Raw genomic sequence first — 16563 nt, forward strand, 5'->3', positions numbered from 1 at the left:
CACCTATCATGCCTCACACACACTGACTACACCTGCCCTGCCTCACACACACTGACTACACCTGCCCTGCCTCACACACACTGACTACACCTACCATGCCTCACACACACTGACTACACCTACCATGCCTCACACACACTGACTACATCTCCCCTGCCTCACACACACTGACTACACCTGCCCTGCCTCACACACACTGACTACACCTACCATGCCTCACACACACTGACTACACCTACCATGCCTCACACACACTGACTACACCTGCCCTGCCTCACACACACTGACTACACCTGCCATGCCTCACACACACTGACTACACCTACCCTGCCTCACACACACTGACTACACCTGCCCTGCCTCACACATACTGACTACACCTGCCCTGCCTCACACACACTGACTACACCTGCCCTGCCTCACACACACTGACTACACCTACCATGCCTCACACACACTGACTACACCTGCCCTGCCTCACACACACTGACTACACCTGCCCTGCCTCACACACACTGACTACACCTACCATGCCTCACACACACTGACTACACCTGCCCTGCCTCACACACACTGACTACACCTGCCCTGCCTCACACACACTGACTACACCTATCATGCCTCACACACACTGACTACACCTGCCCTGCCTCACACACACTGACTACACCTGCCCTGCCTCACACACACTGACTACACCTACCATGCCTCACACACACTGACTACACCTACCATGCCTCACACACACTGACTACACCTGCCCTGCCTCACACACACTGACTACACCTGCCCTGCCTCACACACACTGACTACACCTACCATGCCTCACACACACTGACTACACCTACCATGCCTCACACACACTGACTACACCTGCCCTGCCTCACACACACTGACTACACCTGCCCTGCCTCACACACACTGACTACACCTGCCCTGCCTCACACACACTGACTACACCTACCCTGCCTCACACACTGACTACACCTACCCTGCCTCACACACACTGACTACACCTACCCTGCCTCACACACTGACTACACCTACCCTGCCTCTCACACACTGACTACACCTACCCTGCCTCACACACACTGACTACACCTACCATGCCTCACACACACTGACTACACCTACCCTGCCTCACACACTGACTACACCTACCCTGCCTCTCACACACTGACTACACCTACCATGCCTCACACACACTGACTACACCTACCCTGCCTCACACACACTGACTACACCTGCCCTGCCTCACACATACTGACTACACCTGCCCTGCCTCACACACACTGACTACACCTACCATGCCTCACACACACTGACTACACCTACCATGCCTCACACACACTGACTACACCTACCATGCCTCACACACACTGACTACACCTGCCCTGCCTCACACACACTGACTACACCTACCATGCCTCACACACACTGACTACACCTACCATGCCTCACACACACTGACTACACCTATCATGCCTCACACACACTGACTACACCTACCATGCCTCACACACACTGACTACACCTGCCCTGCCTCACACACACTGACTATACCTACCCTGCCTCACACACACTGACTGCACCTGCCCTGCCTCACACACTGACTACACGTGCCCTGCCTCACACACACTGACTACACGTGCCCTGCCTCACACACACTGACTACACCTACCATGCCTCACACACACCGACTACACCTACCATGCCTCACACACACTGACTATACCTGCCCTGCCTCACACACACTGACTGCACCTGCCCTGCCTCACACACTGACTACACCTGCCCTGCCTCACACACACTAACTACACCTGCCCTGCCTCACACACACTGACTACACCTGCCCTGCCTCACACACACTGACTACACCTGCCCTGCCTCACACACTGACTACACCTACCCTGCTTCACACACACTGACTACACCTGCCCTGCCTCACACACTGACTACACCTACCCTGCCTCACACACACTGACTACACCTACCCTGCCTCACACACACTGACTACACCTACCCTGCCTCACACACTGACTACACCTACCCTGCCTCACACACACTGACTATACCTACCCTGCCTCACACACTGACTGCACCTGCCCTGCCTCACACACTGACTACACCTGCCCTGCCTCACACACACTGACTACACCTACCATGCCTCACACACACTGACTACACCTACCATGCCTCACACACACTGACTACACCTGCCCTGCCTCACACACACTGACTATACCTACCCTGCCTCACACACACTGACTACACCTGCCCTGCCTCACACACACTAACTACACCTGCCCTGCCTCACACACACTGACTACACCTACCCTGCCTCACACACACTGACTACACCTGCCCTGCCTCACACACTGACTACACCTACCCTGCCTCACACACACTGACTACACCTACCCTACCTCTCACACACTGACTACACCTACCCTGCCTCACACACACTGACTACACCTACCCTGCCTCTCACACACTGACTACACCTACCCTGCCTCACACACACTGACTACACCTACCCTGCCTCACACACACTGACTACACCTACCCTGCCTCACACACACTGACTACACCTACCCTGCCTCACACACTGACTACACCTACCCTGCCTCTCACACACTGACTACACCTACCCTGCCTCGCACACACTGACTACACCTACCCTGCCTCACACACACTGACTACACCTGCCCTGCCTCACACACACTGACTACACATGCCCTGCCTCACACACACTGGCTACACCTGCCCTGCCTCTCGCACACTGACTACACCTACCCTGCCTCTCACACACTGACTACACCTGCCCTGCCTCACACACTGACTACACCTACCCTGCCTCACATTGACTACACCTACCCTGCTTCACACACACTGATTACACCTACCCTGCCTCACACACACTGACTACACCTGCCCTTCCTCACAAACACTGACTACACCTGACCTGTCTCACCTACCCTGCCTCACACACACTGACTACACCTAACCTGTCTCACACACTGACTACACCTACCCTACCTCACACACACTGACTACACCTGCCCTGTCTCACTCACACCGACTACACCTACCATGCCTCACACACACACTGACTACACCTACCCTGCCTCACACACACTGACTACACTTGACCTCCTCACACACACTGACTACACCTACCCTGCCTCACACACACTGACTACACCTGCCCTGCCTCACACGGACTACACCTGACCTGTCTCACACAGACTACACCTGCCCTGCCTCACAAACACTGACTACACCTACCCTGCCCCACACACACCGACTACACCTGCAATGTCTCATACACACTGACTACACTTACCATGCCTCACACACACTGACTACACCAACCATGTCTCACACACACTGACTACACCTGCAATGTCTCACACACACTGACTACACCTACCCTGCCCCACACACACACCAACTACACCTGCAATGTCTCACACACACTGACTACACTTACCATGCCTCACACACACTGACTACACCTACCCTGCCTCACACTGACTACACCTACCCTGCCCCACACACACTGACTACACCTACCCTGCCTCACACTGACTACACCTACCCTGCCCCACACACACCGACTACATCTGCAATGTCTCACACACACTGACTACACCTACCATGCCTCACACTGACTACACCTACCCTGCCCCACACACACTGACTACACCTGCTCTGCCTCACATACACTGGCTACACCTACCATGCCTCACACACACTGACTACACCTACCCTGCCTCACACACACTGACTACACCTGCCCTGCCTCACACACACTGACTACACCTGCCCTGCCTCAAACACACTGACTACACCTGCCTGCCTCACACACACTGACTACACCTGGAATGTCTCACACACAATGACTACACTTGCCCTGGCTCACACACACTGACTACACCTGCCTTACCTCACACTGACTACACCTGCCCTGTCTCACACACGCTGACTACACCTGCCCTGTCTCACACACACTGACTACACCTGCCATGCCTCACACACACACTACCTACACCTGCCCTGCCTCACACACACTGACTACACCTGTCATGCCTCCCACACACACACACTACCTACACCTGCCGTGCCACACACACTACCTACACCTGCCCTGCCTCACACACACACACACACACACACACACACACACTACTTACACCTGCCCTGCCTCACACACACACACACACACACACACACACTACTTACACCTGCCCTGCCTCACACACACACACACACACACACACACACACTACTTACACCTGCCCTGCCTCTCAACGCAACACACAAGTCATCCCTTTTAATCGTATATTTCAACAACGGATAATTCCCCTCTTATGCAAGGGTATTTCCCAGCCGTCACAGGTCTGTGACCGGTTTCCAGAGTCGCTACTGTAATAGGGTAAGGCTCTTGATCTAGTCAACTTGAATTATCTTTCTATTTCTTGGGTAAAACCCTAAATATCTCTCATTACTCTGGAGAATCCCTGAGGTATCCCAGGGTATCTTCCGTACCCTACCTACTTGGAATCTACCTGGAGAACGCTGCAAGAGTCAACGCCCTCGTGACCCGGTCCCAGACCAGCCCTCCCGGTGGATGACCTGATTAACCAGGCTGTTGGTGCTGGCTGCACTGACTTAAGTAAGTTGTCCGGTTCTTTCTTGATGGCAGTTTCTCGAAGGATTCTTAAAGTTATTTGTACACGACCGTGAAATTCGTTTTTAAGGTCAGTTATTATGTAACATCCCAGGGTAAAACACCCTGAAGGTCAGTTATTATGTAACATCCCAGGGTAAAACACCCTGAAGGTCAGTTATTATGTAACATCCCAGGGTAAAACACCCTGAAGGTCAGTTATTATGTAACATCCCAGGGGAGAACACCCTGAAGGTCAGTTATTATGTAACATCCCAGGGGAGAACACCCTGAAGGTCAGTTATTATGTAACATCCCAGGGGAGAACACCCTGAAGGTCAGTTATTATGTAACATCCCAGGGGAGAACACCCTGAAGGTCAGTTATTATGTAACATCCCAGGGGAGAACACCCTGAAGGTCAGTTATTATGTAACATCCCAGAGGAGAACACCCTGAAGGTCAGTTATTATGTAACATCCCAGAGGAGAACACCCTGAAGGTCAGTTATTATGTAACATCCCAGGGGAGAACACCCTGAAGGTCAGTTATTATGTAGCATCCCAGGGGAGAACACCCTGAAGGTCAGTTATTATGTAACATCCCAGAGGAGAACACCCTGAAGGTCAGTTATTATGTAACATCCCAGAGGAGAACACCCTGAAGGTCAGTTATTATGTAACATCCCAGGGGAGAACACCCTGAAGGTCAGTTATTATGTAACATCCCAGGGGAGAACACCCTGAAGGTCAGTTATTATGTAACATCCCAGGGGAGAACACCCTGAAGGTCAGTTATTATGTAACATCCCAGGGGAGAACACCCTGAAGGTCAGTTATTATGTAACAACCCAGGGGAGAACACCCTGAAGGTCAGTTATTATGTAACATCCCAGGGGAGAACACCCTGAAGGTCAGTTATTATGTAACATCCCAGAGGAGAACACCCTGAAGGTCAGTTATTATGTAACATCCCAGAGGAGAACACCCTGAAGGTCAGTTATTATGTAACATCCCAGGGGAGAACACCCTGAAGGTCAGTTATTATGTAACATCCCAGGGGAGAACACCCTGAAGGTCAGTTATTATGTAACATCCCAGGGGAGAACACCCTGAAGGTCAGTTATTATGTAACATCCCAGGGGAGAACACCCTGAAGGTCATAGTAGATGAATGGTTCAAAGAACCGACATGTTGTTAAATTAGACACATGTGCAACTCTTGGGCATCTTTATTGAGGAAACGTTTCGCCACACAGTGGCTTCATCAGTCCATACAAAGGATAAACTTGAAGAACAGGAGGAGAATGAGGTAATCAGTCCCTCAGCCTTGAGTCGATGTTGTCAGTCCATCAATCTTGAATAGAATACGGCATACGAGCGGAGAAGCAGCTTATAAACCGTAGGAAGGAGAGGTGCAGCAGTCGTAGGTGGTGTCACATTTGTTCAATGTGGAAGTAGGTCGTGCCCAAGGGTTAGGCAAGCGAAGAATTCCCAAGTATTAAGATCCCAAGGCTGCGGGACTGCTTACCTCATTTTCCTCCTGTTCTTCAAATTTATCCTTTGTATGGACTGATGAAGCCACTGTGGCAAAACGTTTCCTCAATAAAGATACCCAAGAGTTGCACATGTGTCTAATTTAACAACATGTCGGTTCTCTGAACCATTCATCTACAATCCTGTCAGACACTGCAACTTCTTGGGATCTTAATACTTGGGAATTCTTCGCTTGCCTAACCCTTGGGCACGACCTACTTCCACATTGAACAAATGTGACACCACCTACGACTGCTGCACCTCTCCTTCCTACGGTTTATAAGCTGCTTCTCCGCTCGTATGCCGTATTCTATTCAAGATTGATGGACTGACAACATCGACTCAAGGCTGAGGGACTGATTACCTCATTCTCCTCCTGTTCTTCAAGTTTATCCTTTGTATGGACTGATGAAGCCACTGTGTGGCGAAACGTTTCCTCAATAAAGATACCCAAGAGTTGCACATGTGTCTAATTTAACAACACCCTGAAGGTCAGTTATTATGTAACAACCCAGGGGAGAACACCCTGAAGGTCAGTTATTATGTAACAACCCAGGGGAGAACACCCTGAAGGTCAGTTATTATGTACCATCCCAGAGGAGAACACCCTGAAGGTCAGTTATTATGTAACATCCCAGGGGAGAACACCCTGAAGGTCAGTTATTATGTAACATCCCAGAGGAGAACACCCTGAAGGTCAGTTATTATGTAGCATCCCAGAGGAGAACACCCTGAAGGTCAGTTATTATGTAACATCCCAGAGGAGAACACCCTGAAGGTCAGTTATTATGTAACATCCCAGAGGAGAACACCCTGAAGGTCAGTTATTATGTAACATCCCAGAGGAGAACACCCTGAAGGTCAGTTATTATGTAGCATCCCAGAGGAGAACACCCTGAAGGTCAGTTATTATGTAACATCCCAGGGGAGAACACCCTGAAGGTCAGTTATTATGTAACATCCCAGAGGAGAACACCCTGAAGGTCAGTTATTATGTAGCATCCCAGAGGAGAACACCCTGAAGGTCAGTTATTATGTAACATCCCAGGGGAGAACACCCTGAAGGTCAGTTATTATGTAACATCCCAGAGGAGAACACCCTGAAGGTCAGTTATTTTGTAACATCCCAGAGGAGAACACCCTGAAGGTCAGTTATTATGTAACATCCCAGAGGAGAACACCCTGAAGGTCAGTTATTTTGTAACACCTCAGGGCATAGATCTTGTGATCTCCCTAACAATGATACCCCATTTTTCTGCCCACCCTTATTATTATCTTTATTAGGAGTCATAAATTGCCTGTGGCATAAGATTCAATTAGATTCGAGCCCTTACAGGTAAATATTATCCAGACAAAGATACTGTACACACTATGGTCATCACCATGCCAGTATGGTGGTCACATACAGATGTATCTTGTCCAGACACGGACAATACACACACTGTCAGCAGCTCTCTGCTGTTTCGGATAGCCGGGTACCTAGAGTCACCTTCACCACTGCTGAGAAATTTTTTGTGTTAGTAATGTGATACTTGTAGTGTAGTGATCTTTGGGTTGAGTGCGGAATGCTGGAATATGCTTCTACCTGCCTCGGATCCTTGGCAGGTCGCGATAACCTGCCTATCACACTATTCTTTGGGGAGAGGGAGAGGGAGGGAGAGGGAGAGGGAGAGGGAGAGGGAGAGGGAGAGGGAGAGAGAGAGGGAGAGAGAGAGGGAGAGAGAGAGGGAGAGAGAGGGAGAGGGAGAGAGAGGGAGAGGGAGAGAGAGAGAGAGAGAGAGAGAGAGAGAGAGAGAGAGAGAGAGAGAGAGAGAGAGAGAGAGAGAGAGAGAGAGAGAGAGAGAGAGAGAGAGAGCGTGTCAATAGTTAGGGATCCCTAACCTAACCTTGTCAAACCCTGTGTAAGAGAGAGAGAGAGAGAGAGAGTCACCTACTCTCGCAGGAAAGACTACGATAACAATGAGATACGTCTAGGTACATTATTTAAAGCAGAGTCTATCACAAAGAGAGAGAGAGAGAGAGAGCCCAACCCTGGAGACGTGTGTGCTGGTATAAGGCGAACCATACTGTGAAAGCCACACCAGGTAAACACGCCAGCAGTGTTGACAGAGTCAAGGGTTCAGATATTTACTAACAGTGATAGACTGGCCCGGGAGACACCACCGCATACTCCAGGGGTCACTCTCAGGATTATTCACCAGCACCAGGCTGCAGCCCCAACACTTCTCCCATGACTCCTCATCTCTTCAGAGACGAGAAAAAAGGGTTTGAAATCCAAGACCGTTTTGTCCACCTCCAGTGGGAGATTTGTCCAGTAATGTCCAGGGAAGGAAAAGGGGGACAGATGAATTCCAAATTGGGAAAAATATAAAAGTTTTCTCTCTAGGAAAGACTTTCTCAACGAGGAAAATTCTCTCTAGCCAGTGAAAAATTTTCTTATTTGCTATTATGGCAAGGTAGAGGCACACATACTCAAAATGGCATAATCTATTGGGGAAGGATGCAGTCTATCGTGCAAGAGCACAAGGTATCAGAGAAGAACATCTCAGCCATGTAGGCTGCATTTTAATGTCTGAGAAGACAATCTCTCCGTGACGAAGATAAGATTAGCTAATTAACACATTTAAGCAGAATAATACCTTGACATAAACTTTGGTAATTAATACCCACGAAATGGTTTAACAAGATATGTCACACCTCATCTCCAGCCTATATATACACTGTTATTTTCGACTTTTGTATGTTAGAAGTGATCAAGGTCCCAGGATCGCAACGCTTTCTACTAAATATGTCCTAGTGTTTGCTCACTTGTCTGTATTTTAAACAACACTTATACCTTACCTGTGATTTACCATCTACCTAACACTTGAGCACTTCAAGCACACACTCGACTTTCTCACACCGGATGTGACATTCCAGCAGAACTGGAGTTTTTTTTAATTATTTTCCCTGGATGTGACCCGCAACACTGGCCTAACACACAGGTACCCAATTTTTACTGCTAGTTAGACATGGGAAGCGGGGTTATAATGATACTTGACTAAATGCCACTACTGTCGGTGCCTATCTAACAGCAAAATTATAGTCCTGCGAGCTAGCTTACTGTTGTGTGTGTGTGTGTGTGTGTGTGTGTGTGTGTGTGTGTGTGTGTGTGTGTGTGTGTGTGTGTGTGTGTGTGTGTGTGTTTAACTGAAATGCAAATACAAGTGGGATAGTTACACAGTGGAAATAAAAGTTGTTTCCCCGTCATACTCTATCACGCAGGATGAGGCTCATACAAAGTGCTGAAATGTGTCAACCTGATCTACGTGGCGGGTCAAGTAACTACGAGAACTTCAAAGGTTTCGTTCTAGACATCAAGTTACTGGTATCCCTTATATGCATACGCACAAGCACGGATACACACACACACACACACTGGCCTACTGGCTTATGCTAGACAGGTACAACCCACACATACCTGGAGGGAGGGCGGTCTACATGGAGGGCATATATATATATATATATATATATATATATATATATATATATATATATATATATATATATATATATATATATATATATATATATATAATGATGCATAAAGGTTTTGCCTCAATGTTTGTACGTCGGAGTTTGCTCTGCTTGTTCACAACTCAAGTGTAAATTAATATCATAATTACAAAGACCAAGGGAGTGGTGTGTACTCACCTTCCATGATGTAGAGCATGGAGCCGATATCTCCCTCCTTGATGATGAGGGCCCCCGCCGCGTACTCCACGCTGTACATGGACTCAACAATCTCCTTGACCTGACCCATCTCCAGGTTCTTGAGGAAGTCATTGTCAAGGATCGCCTGACGAAGCAGCTCCTTGGATCTGAAGAGGCGGAGACGAGAATGTTAGGAACGCCAGTACAGTACAAGGCTGTACATGTATGCTATACAATACCGACAAGGTGAAGAATCAGACACATGTACAATATCTGGGTATCTTTACTATAGACTGAGGTAATCAGTCCCTTAGTCTTGGAGTTGGTGAAGAGTATCGTGGTCTTTTAGACTACGATACTCTTCATCTCCAAGACTGAGGGACTGATTACCTCAACTTTTATGTATAGTTCTGTCTTCCAATTATGTCCTTGCATTTGTATTGATAAAGCCACTGGTTGGCGAAATGTCTGAAACAAAGATACACAGATATTGCATATTGTGTAATTCTTCGCAGTAAAGGGCCGAGTTGCTGACACCTTTGTTGCAGAAGCAACAAAAAGTGTCTTGTGTTGGGGCACCACAAAGGGAACAGAGGTACTTGTTTCAGGAACAAAATTTACAATACTCTGGCTGAAATAATTTACTCCAATTTGAAATGTTTAAAATGACATTCCGATCCTTGACTTGATAATAACTCTGGACGGACCGAAATGTCGACTAACGTTTCTTCTCCAAATTCCGGGTTGACAGTGAACAAGTACCTTTGTTGCAGGAATAACAAACATATCTCGTGCCTTGTAAGAAGAACACAGGTACCTTTGATAAGAGGGTAACATAATCCTTCACTTCAAGTGGTGACAATGTACTCTAGAAAAAGAAATAGTTTAATTAACACTAAAATACATCATCGGCACTAGAGACCACAAAGGCAACGACTCACCTGTATACACCAACATCAGAAATACTTTAATCCGTACATAGGCGTTTGTTTTTCTCACTCGTAGAGCTTGCGATCCTATCTAATATGGGAACGATCGTTTAGCCAAGTCAGCGATTTCAACTGTCTCAGGAAATCGTAATAACACGAGGTGCAAACAAACCACGGAACGGGTGTGGGTTAGTTTCAACTGTGTGAAAAAAGGGAAGTCTGGAGGGCTCCTCCCGGAGACTTTTAACCTCCGGTCTTTGAGACGGGAGTCGGAGTCTGTTAACCAAGTTTATTGGGTACAGTTACGCGTAAGTACAGTTTACACGTTTTTTGGTAATTGCAAACGTCTTGCATAGTAACATATGTGTAAATTACCTACAATAACCCCCGAAAAACGTCGGACAAAGTGACTTATTTCCACTGTGGTCCTTGCAAAATCAATTTTTTTTTCTCAAGGTGGAGGTAGCATGGTGACACCGACATGCCTCACACACGTATGCATTTATCAAGACCTTAAGGAAACGTTTCGTTCCCTCGTGGCTCCTTTAGCACAGTAGAAACCAACAGTGGCGAAAAGTACACAAGTCTCATTAACCAATATATTTCACTAACATTCAGTGATATCAACTGAATTTAGACTGACCGTAAGACAGGTTAGGCGGGATTAACGTCGGGGTAGAATCAGTATAGAGTGATGAAGCTGAAGGAAGGAAGGAAGGAACGAACGAACGAAGGAACGTGATTACATTAACCTAATAAAATAAAATAACAAAATAATGGCTGGCGAAACGTCTTCAAAGACAGACAGGTGTTGTATATGTTTCTCATTCCTAGTTTATTATAGGTATTGTACATCGTTATCGTAATGATCAACCTAATCTTATCTCAGGACTCAAACACCCACTAGTTATATATCAGTAGTACGTGGGAACGGTACACATGTTACCCACTGGTTATACATCAGTGGTACGTGGGAACGGTACAGACGTTACCCACTGGTTATACATCAGTGGTACGTGGGAACGGTACAGACGTTACCCACTGGTCATACATCAGTGGTACGGGGGAACGGTACAGACGTTACCCACTGGTTATACATCAGTGGTACGTGGGAACGGTACAGACGTTACCCACTGGTTATACATCAGTGGTACGTGGGAACGGTACAGACGTTACCCACTGGTTATACATCTGTGGTGCGTATGGACAGTACAGACGTCACCTACATGTAATAAGTTAAGTTTATTTAAGTACAGGTACACATAAGTACAATTATCTTACATAGTAATAGTGCAGTGGTTGGCACGGTAGGCTCACAGCCGAGGGAACGGAGGGTCGAACCCCACTACGGGGGCGGGATCTACGGACAAGTGTCCCAATACCTGTTGCCCCTCGTTACCCAGCAGTAACTAGAGACTGGCAGCTAGTGGACTGTTGTGGGTCGCATCCTGGGGAGGACCTAAACAGAACTCCTATGGAAGTATGCCGCAATGACTGCCTTTAATGAGTAATCGTGGGTTACTAATCATTCGGGGTTAATAATCCTATTAGTCTTTATTTTAAATAAGTTACCCATCAACCCCCCCCAAAAAAAAAACGATAATCAAAGAAAACGTACTTATATACACCTAGATTTCTTTATATAAGAAAACGGGATGTTTAACCTTGGAGGAGGAGGAGGGAGTGGCGGGAGAGGAGGGCGAAGAGAAGATGGAGGGAGGATTTTCTACGGAGTGTAACCCAAGATACTCAACACTGAATTATTTCCTGTGTGATCCTCCAGTCTCTTCCCCAGGATGACACTCGCGCCAGTCAACAGATACCCGAGTACCTATTTACTGTTAAGTGAGCAGAGGGGCAACAAGCGTATCTCAGGGATCAAAGTATTATTGATTGACATACTGGTTGCCACAAACGTATTGCATAATTAGCCGCTTTCGCGCCAACTTTTGTACAGATTCACGTATAACTACTGCATTCCTTGTATGACTTAAATATTATTATTATTACACGCAGCCTTAACGATCCTCACATGCATTATAATACTTATAAACGTAATAAATTTTGTGTGTGAGGAAGGGAAAGGATAGCATAGGACTTAAAATGGCATAACGCTAATTGTTTTAATAAATGGGGGCCCCCTAGTTCATAATGTATGGGGTGAGCCAGTTTTCATTGTGTGTGGATATGGGAGGATATGTGACTGCTAACGAACACGACGCTAAGTGCGTCTGAAATACTCAACAGTAGGCGGGTGTAGTATTCACAAGGTCATGTGTGTGTGTGTGAGAGAGAGAAATGTTAAACCTTCACCTTCGTCCTTATGCAGGTGCAACACAACAAAGGTGTGTCACTCGTTGCAAAGGGTAGCGGCCTCCTCCAACGGTGCTCTGAGTGCGACACCGTGAACCCTTTATCCCAACACCGTGCTGGGTGTTGTTGAGCAGGTGAAAAGCAGCCTCTCACCGGGACGACGTTTCGCCCTGTGTGCACCTTCATGTCAAATGTCTTCACAAAGCTTTGGTCTAGATGAAAGTTCATGCTGCAACGTGTCTTTTCTTCACTACACGAATTTTCTTCTGACTCATGACTGTCTTGACCTCTGATAATTGTATCGAGTAACGTCTCGACCTTCGCCTTATAAGATACAAAAAAACCCACACCTATTATTATTACATTATTATTATTATTATCATCATCGGAGGTATTAGGGTATAGAGATATTACAAAGATTTACTTGTATGTGGCTATCATCACTGTTGCTGAGTGCTGGACACCTCTGATGTATCAACATCATCACTGTTGCTGAGTGTTGGACACCTCTGATGTATCAACATCACCACTGTTGCTGAGTGCTGGACACCTCTGATGTATCAACATCATCACTGTTGCTGAGTGTTGGACATCTCTGATGTATCAACATCACCACTGTTGCTGAGTGCTGGACACCTCTGATGTATCAACATCACCACTGTTGCTGAGTGCTGGACACCTCTGATGTATCAACATCATTCATCAAGGAAGAAATCACAATGAAACGCTTGAGTGCGAGGAATGCAGAGGAACAGGAAGATGTATAAACATATGAGAGTGCTCAGGTTTTCTTATTTTCACTGTGGTAGTTTTACATTACTCACCAAATGTAACTGTCAGTGGGTTTCAGGGATCATCGCCCCTGCGACCCGGCCCTATACCAGGGTTTTCTAAACTGGGAGAGGAAATATTACAGGAATAATAACTATTAGGAAAGACAACGAAGGTATCTGCAACAGAATAAATACTTACAATGACAATAATTATAAATGGAACATAAATAGCCCCAAATTGATGAGAAAGACACATTTGCACTATTTAGATACCTGGGTGTTGCACATGTGTCTGACAATGACACATCGAACTTTACGATACGTTTCTCACTGCAATACCCTAGTGGGTTTAGTGCTTAGTTTTGATTACAATAATAATTCTCACTGCAGTGTGTCTCTGGTATTTTATTTTAATTAATTAGATATCTTGATATATCACATAGGTTATTACACTGTCTATCTCTATATTCCTCAATAAGTGGACAATAAAGCATAAAGTGTTCAAGATAGTGATCATAGAGCTGGCCACATACTCTACATTTGGTTTGTTCATCTTCTGTGTTTGTCAAACTGGCAGAAGTACTTGTCAGCAAGCCTGAGCCTGGCTACTACAACATTAATCAGTCTGACGTGAATGCTTAACCTAGGATAACACAATAAGGTCAAGCAGCGTCACTGTATATACTAGAAGCTGTCAAAATTGTAATGGAAATACTCTATTTAATGTGTCATACTATTTTATTTACTGTATTATTAACAATACGTATTGCATGTGATGTAACTATCATTATACTACTGTTTTAGTAATGGTATTCAATGTAAGTGACGTAGCACTCATTATATGGTTGTTCCACTGATATAATGCACTACATCTCAGCCACTTCGATTTGCATTTTATTTTCTAGACGGCGGAAATATTTGAAACAGGAGACTGGGGGGTGTTGGTGGCTCAAATGATAGCGGCCACAACTCCCGCAATGCGGATCTGGGGGTTCGATCCCCGGACGAGTGGGCTCTGTGGGCATATTTCCTTAATCTGTTTCCCCTCTTCACCTAGGAGAAGCAGGTACCTGGGTGTTAGGTGACTGGTGATGATCACATCCTGAAGGAAGAGGTTTAATTAAAGGACCCCAGTGAAAAAAAGTCAAGACATTCTGATGCCAGGGTTTTTACGGCTTCCCGTGACCTGGTGGCAAAGCTCTCGCTTCACACGCTGAGGGTCCGGATTCGATTTCCGGTAAGGGTGAAAATATTGGGCGTTTCCCCTACACCGGTTATCCATGTTCACCCTTTAGTAAAATGGGTACCTGGGTGTTAGTCGACTGGTGTGGGTCGCATCCTGGGACAAAATGCTCAGCATAACAAGCGGCTTTCTATATAGTACATAAGAACATAAGAACGAAGGAACACTGCAGAAGGCCTACTGGCCCATACGAGGCAGGTCCAAGTCTCCTACAGGCTTAAGCCAATGCACCCAACCTAGTCAGGTCAGGTCACATTGACTTAAGGGAGGAACACGGCAACCGACCTGGTAGCACAAGCTATCAGGTCCAACTCACACCCACTCACATCCACTCATGTATAGTATGTCACTGATGTCAGCTAGGATGTATACCTTGTACATGTACTTGTAGAAATAAAAATTTTGTTTTATTATTATTATTACTAACCCTCCGGGTTAATAATTTTGTAAGGATTATTAACCCGGAGTGTTATTAACTCCCGTAATGCCCCGGCACGACAGTGCCTTTTTTTTGTACTTAGCAAATCAAAATTGTAATTACACATTGTAAACGATGCAAAGAAATAAATCCTTATTCTTTATACCAAAATCTTTAACTTCCTAGTTACCCATTCATTCACACTATAGAAAATGTATCTTTTTTTAAGGAAATATTTCAGAAAACGGGATACAGTCGAATAGGGGAACCTAAACTAGTAAGATAAAACTTTTATTTTTCATATATAATAAGTAAGTTTACTTAGGTTAGGGTCCACATTATTACAGTTATCATACACAGTAACTTGTGTAAATTATCTGATGTAACCCAAGTCAGACAAAGCGACTTATTTCCATTGGGGTCCTTGTAATATCTTAAAGCCTGGCAGCAAGATACAGTAGAAATCAATTTAACCTGATATAACCCAATAAAAGCCATGTAACCATATACCACTGTGATCAATATGTTATATAATGTAGATACATGGTCAAATTTTTGCATGGACACAGTAGACATGGAGACAATGAGTCTACACTTAGTGATATTTAAATGGAAATAAGCCACTGACTTTTTTTTTTTTTTTTGGGGGGGGGGGTTATCCTAAGTAATTTACATATATGTTAATATGTATGATAATTTGTGTAGCTGTATTAATGTTTACCTGTACCTATATAAACTTATTTACTTACTAAATACAAAATGGTTTTATCAGATCAATCAACCAATTATGAATATTTTACCAATAAAAGAAAGCACTATCCTTCCTCTCTACAGCATCACTATAGACTATTATTGGGCTCTATTTTTATTTTATAATCAAGTCTGTCGTTGACATGATCAGGTAAGTCAGGCCCAGAGCTTTATCGCTGCGTAAATGGTGTCTGGGTCCTGGTTACCTAGAGTGGATGCTACAAAATATGCTCACTTCC

The 16563-nt window shown here is 45.8% G+C and overlaps 1 protein-coding gene across 3 annotated transcripts in view; it reads right to left on the minus strand.

Annotated features, from left to right (window-relative positions):
* The window catches only part of for (cGMP-dependent protein kinase for), a 1322775-nt gene that overhangs the window by 720629 nt on the left and 585583 nt on the right, over positions 1 to 16563 (minus strand). For all 3 annotated transcript variants that reach the window (XM_070086331.1, XM_053777365.2, XM_070086330.1), the window contains one exon: positions 9899 to 10065. In XM_070086331.1, the coding sequence (XP_069942432.1) occupies positions 9899 to 10065 (167 nt within the window). The remainder of the gene's footprint in view (positions 1 to 9898; positions 10066 to 16563) is intronic.

Source organism: Cherax quadricarinatus, chromosome 18 (assembly GCF_038502225.1).
Source record: "Cherax quadricarinatus isolate ZL_2023a chromosome 18, ASM3850222v1, whole genome shotgun sequence".
Classification (NCBI taxonomy): Eukaryota; Metazoa; Arthropoda; class Malacostraca; order Decapoda; family Parastacidae; genus Cherax; species Cherax quadricarinatus.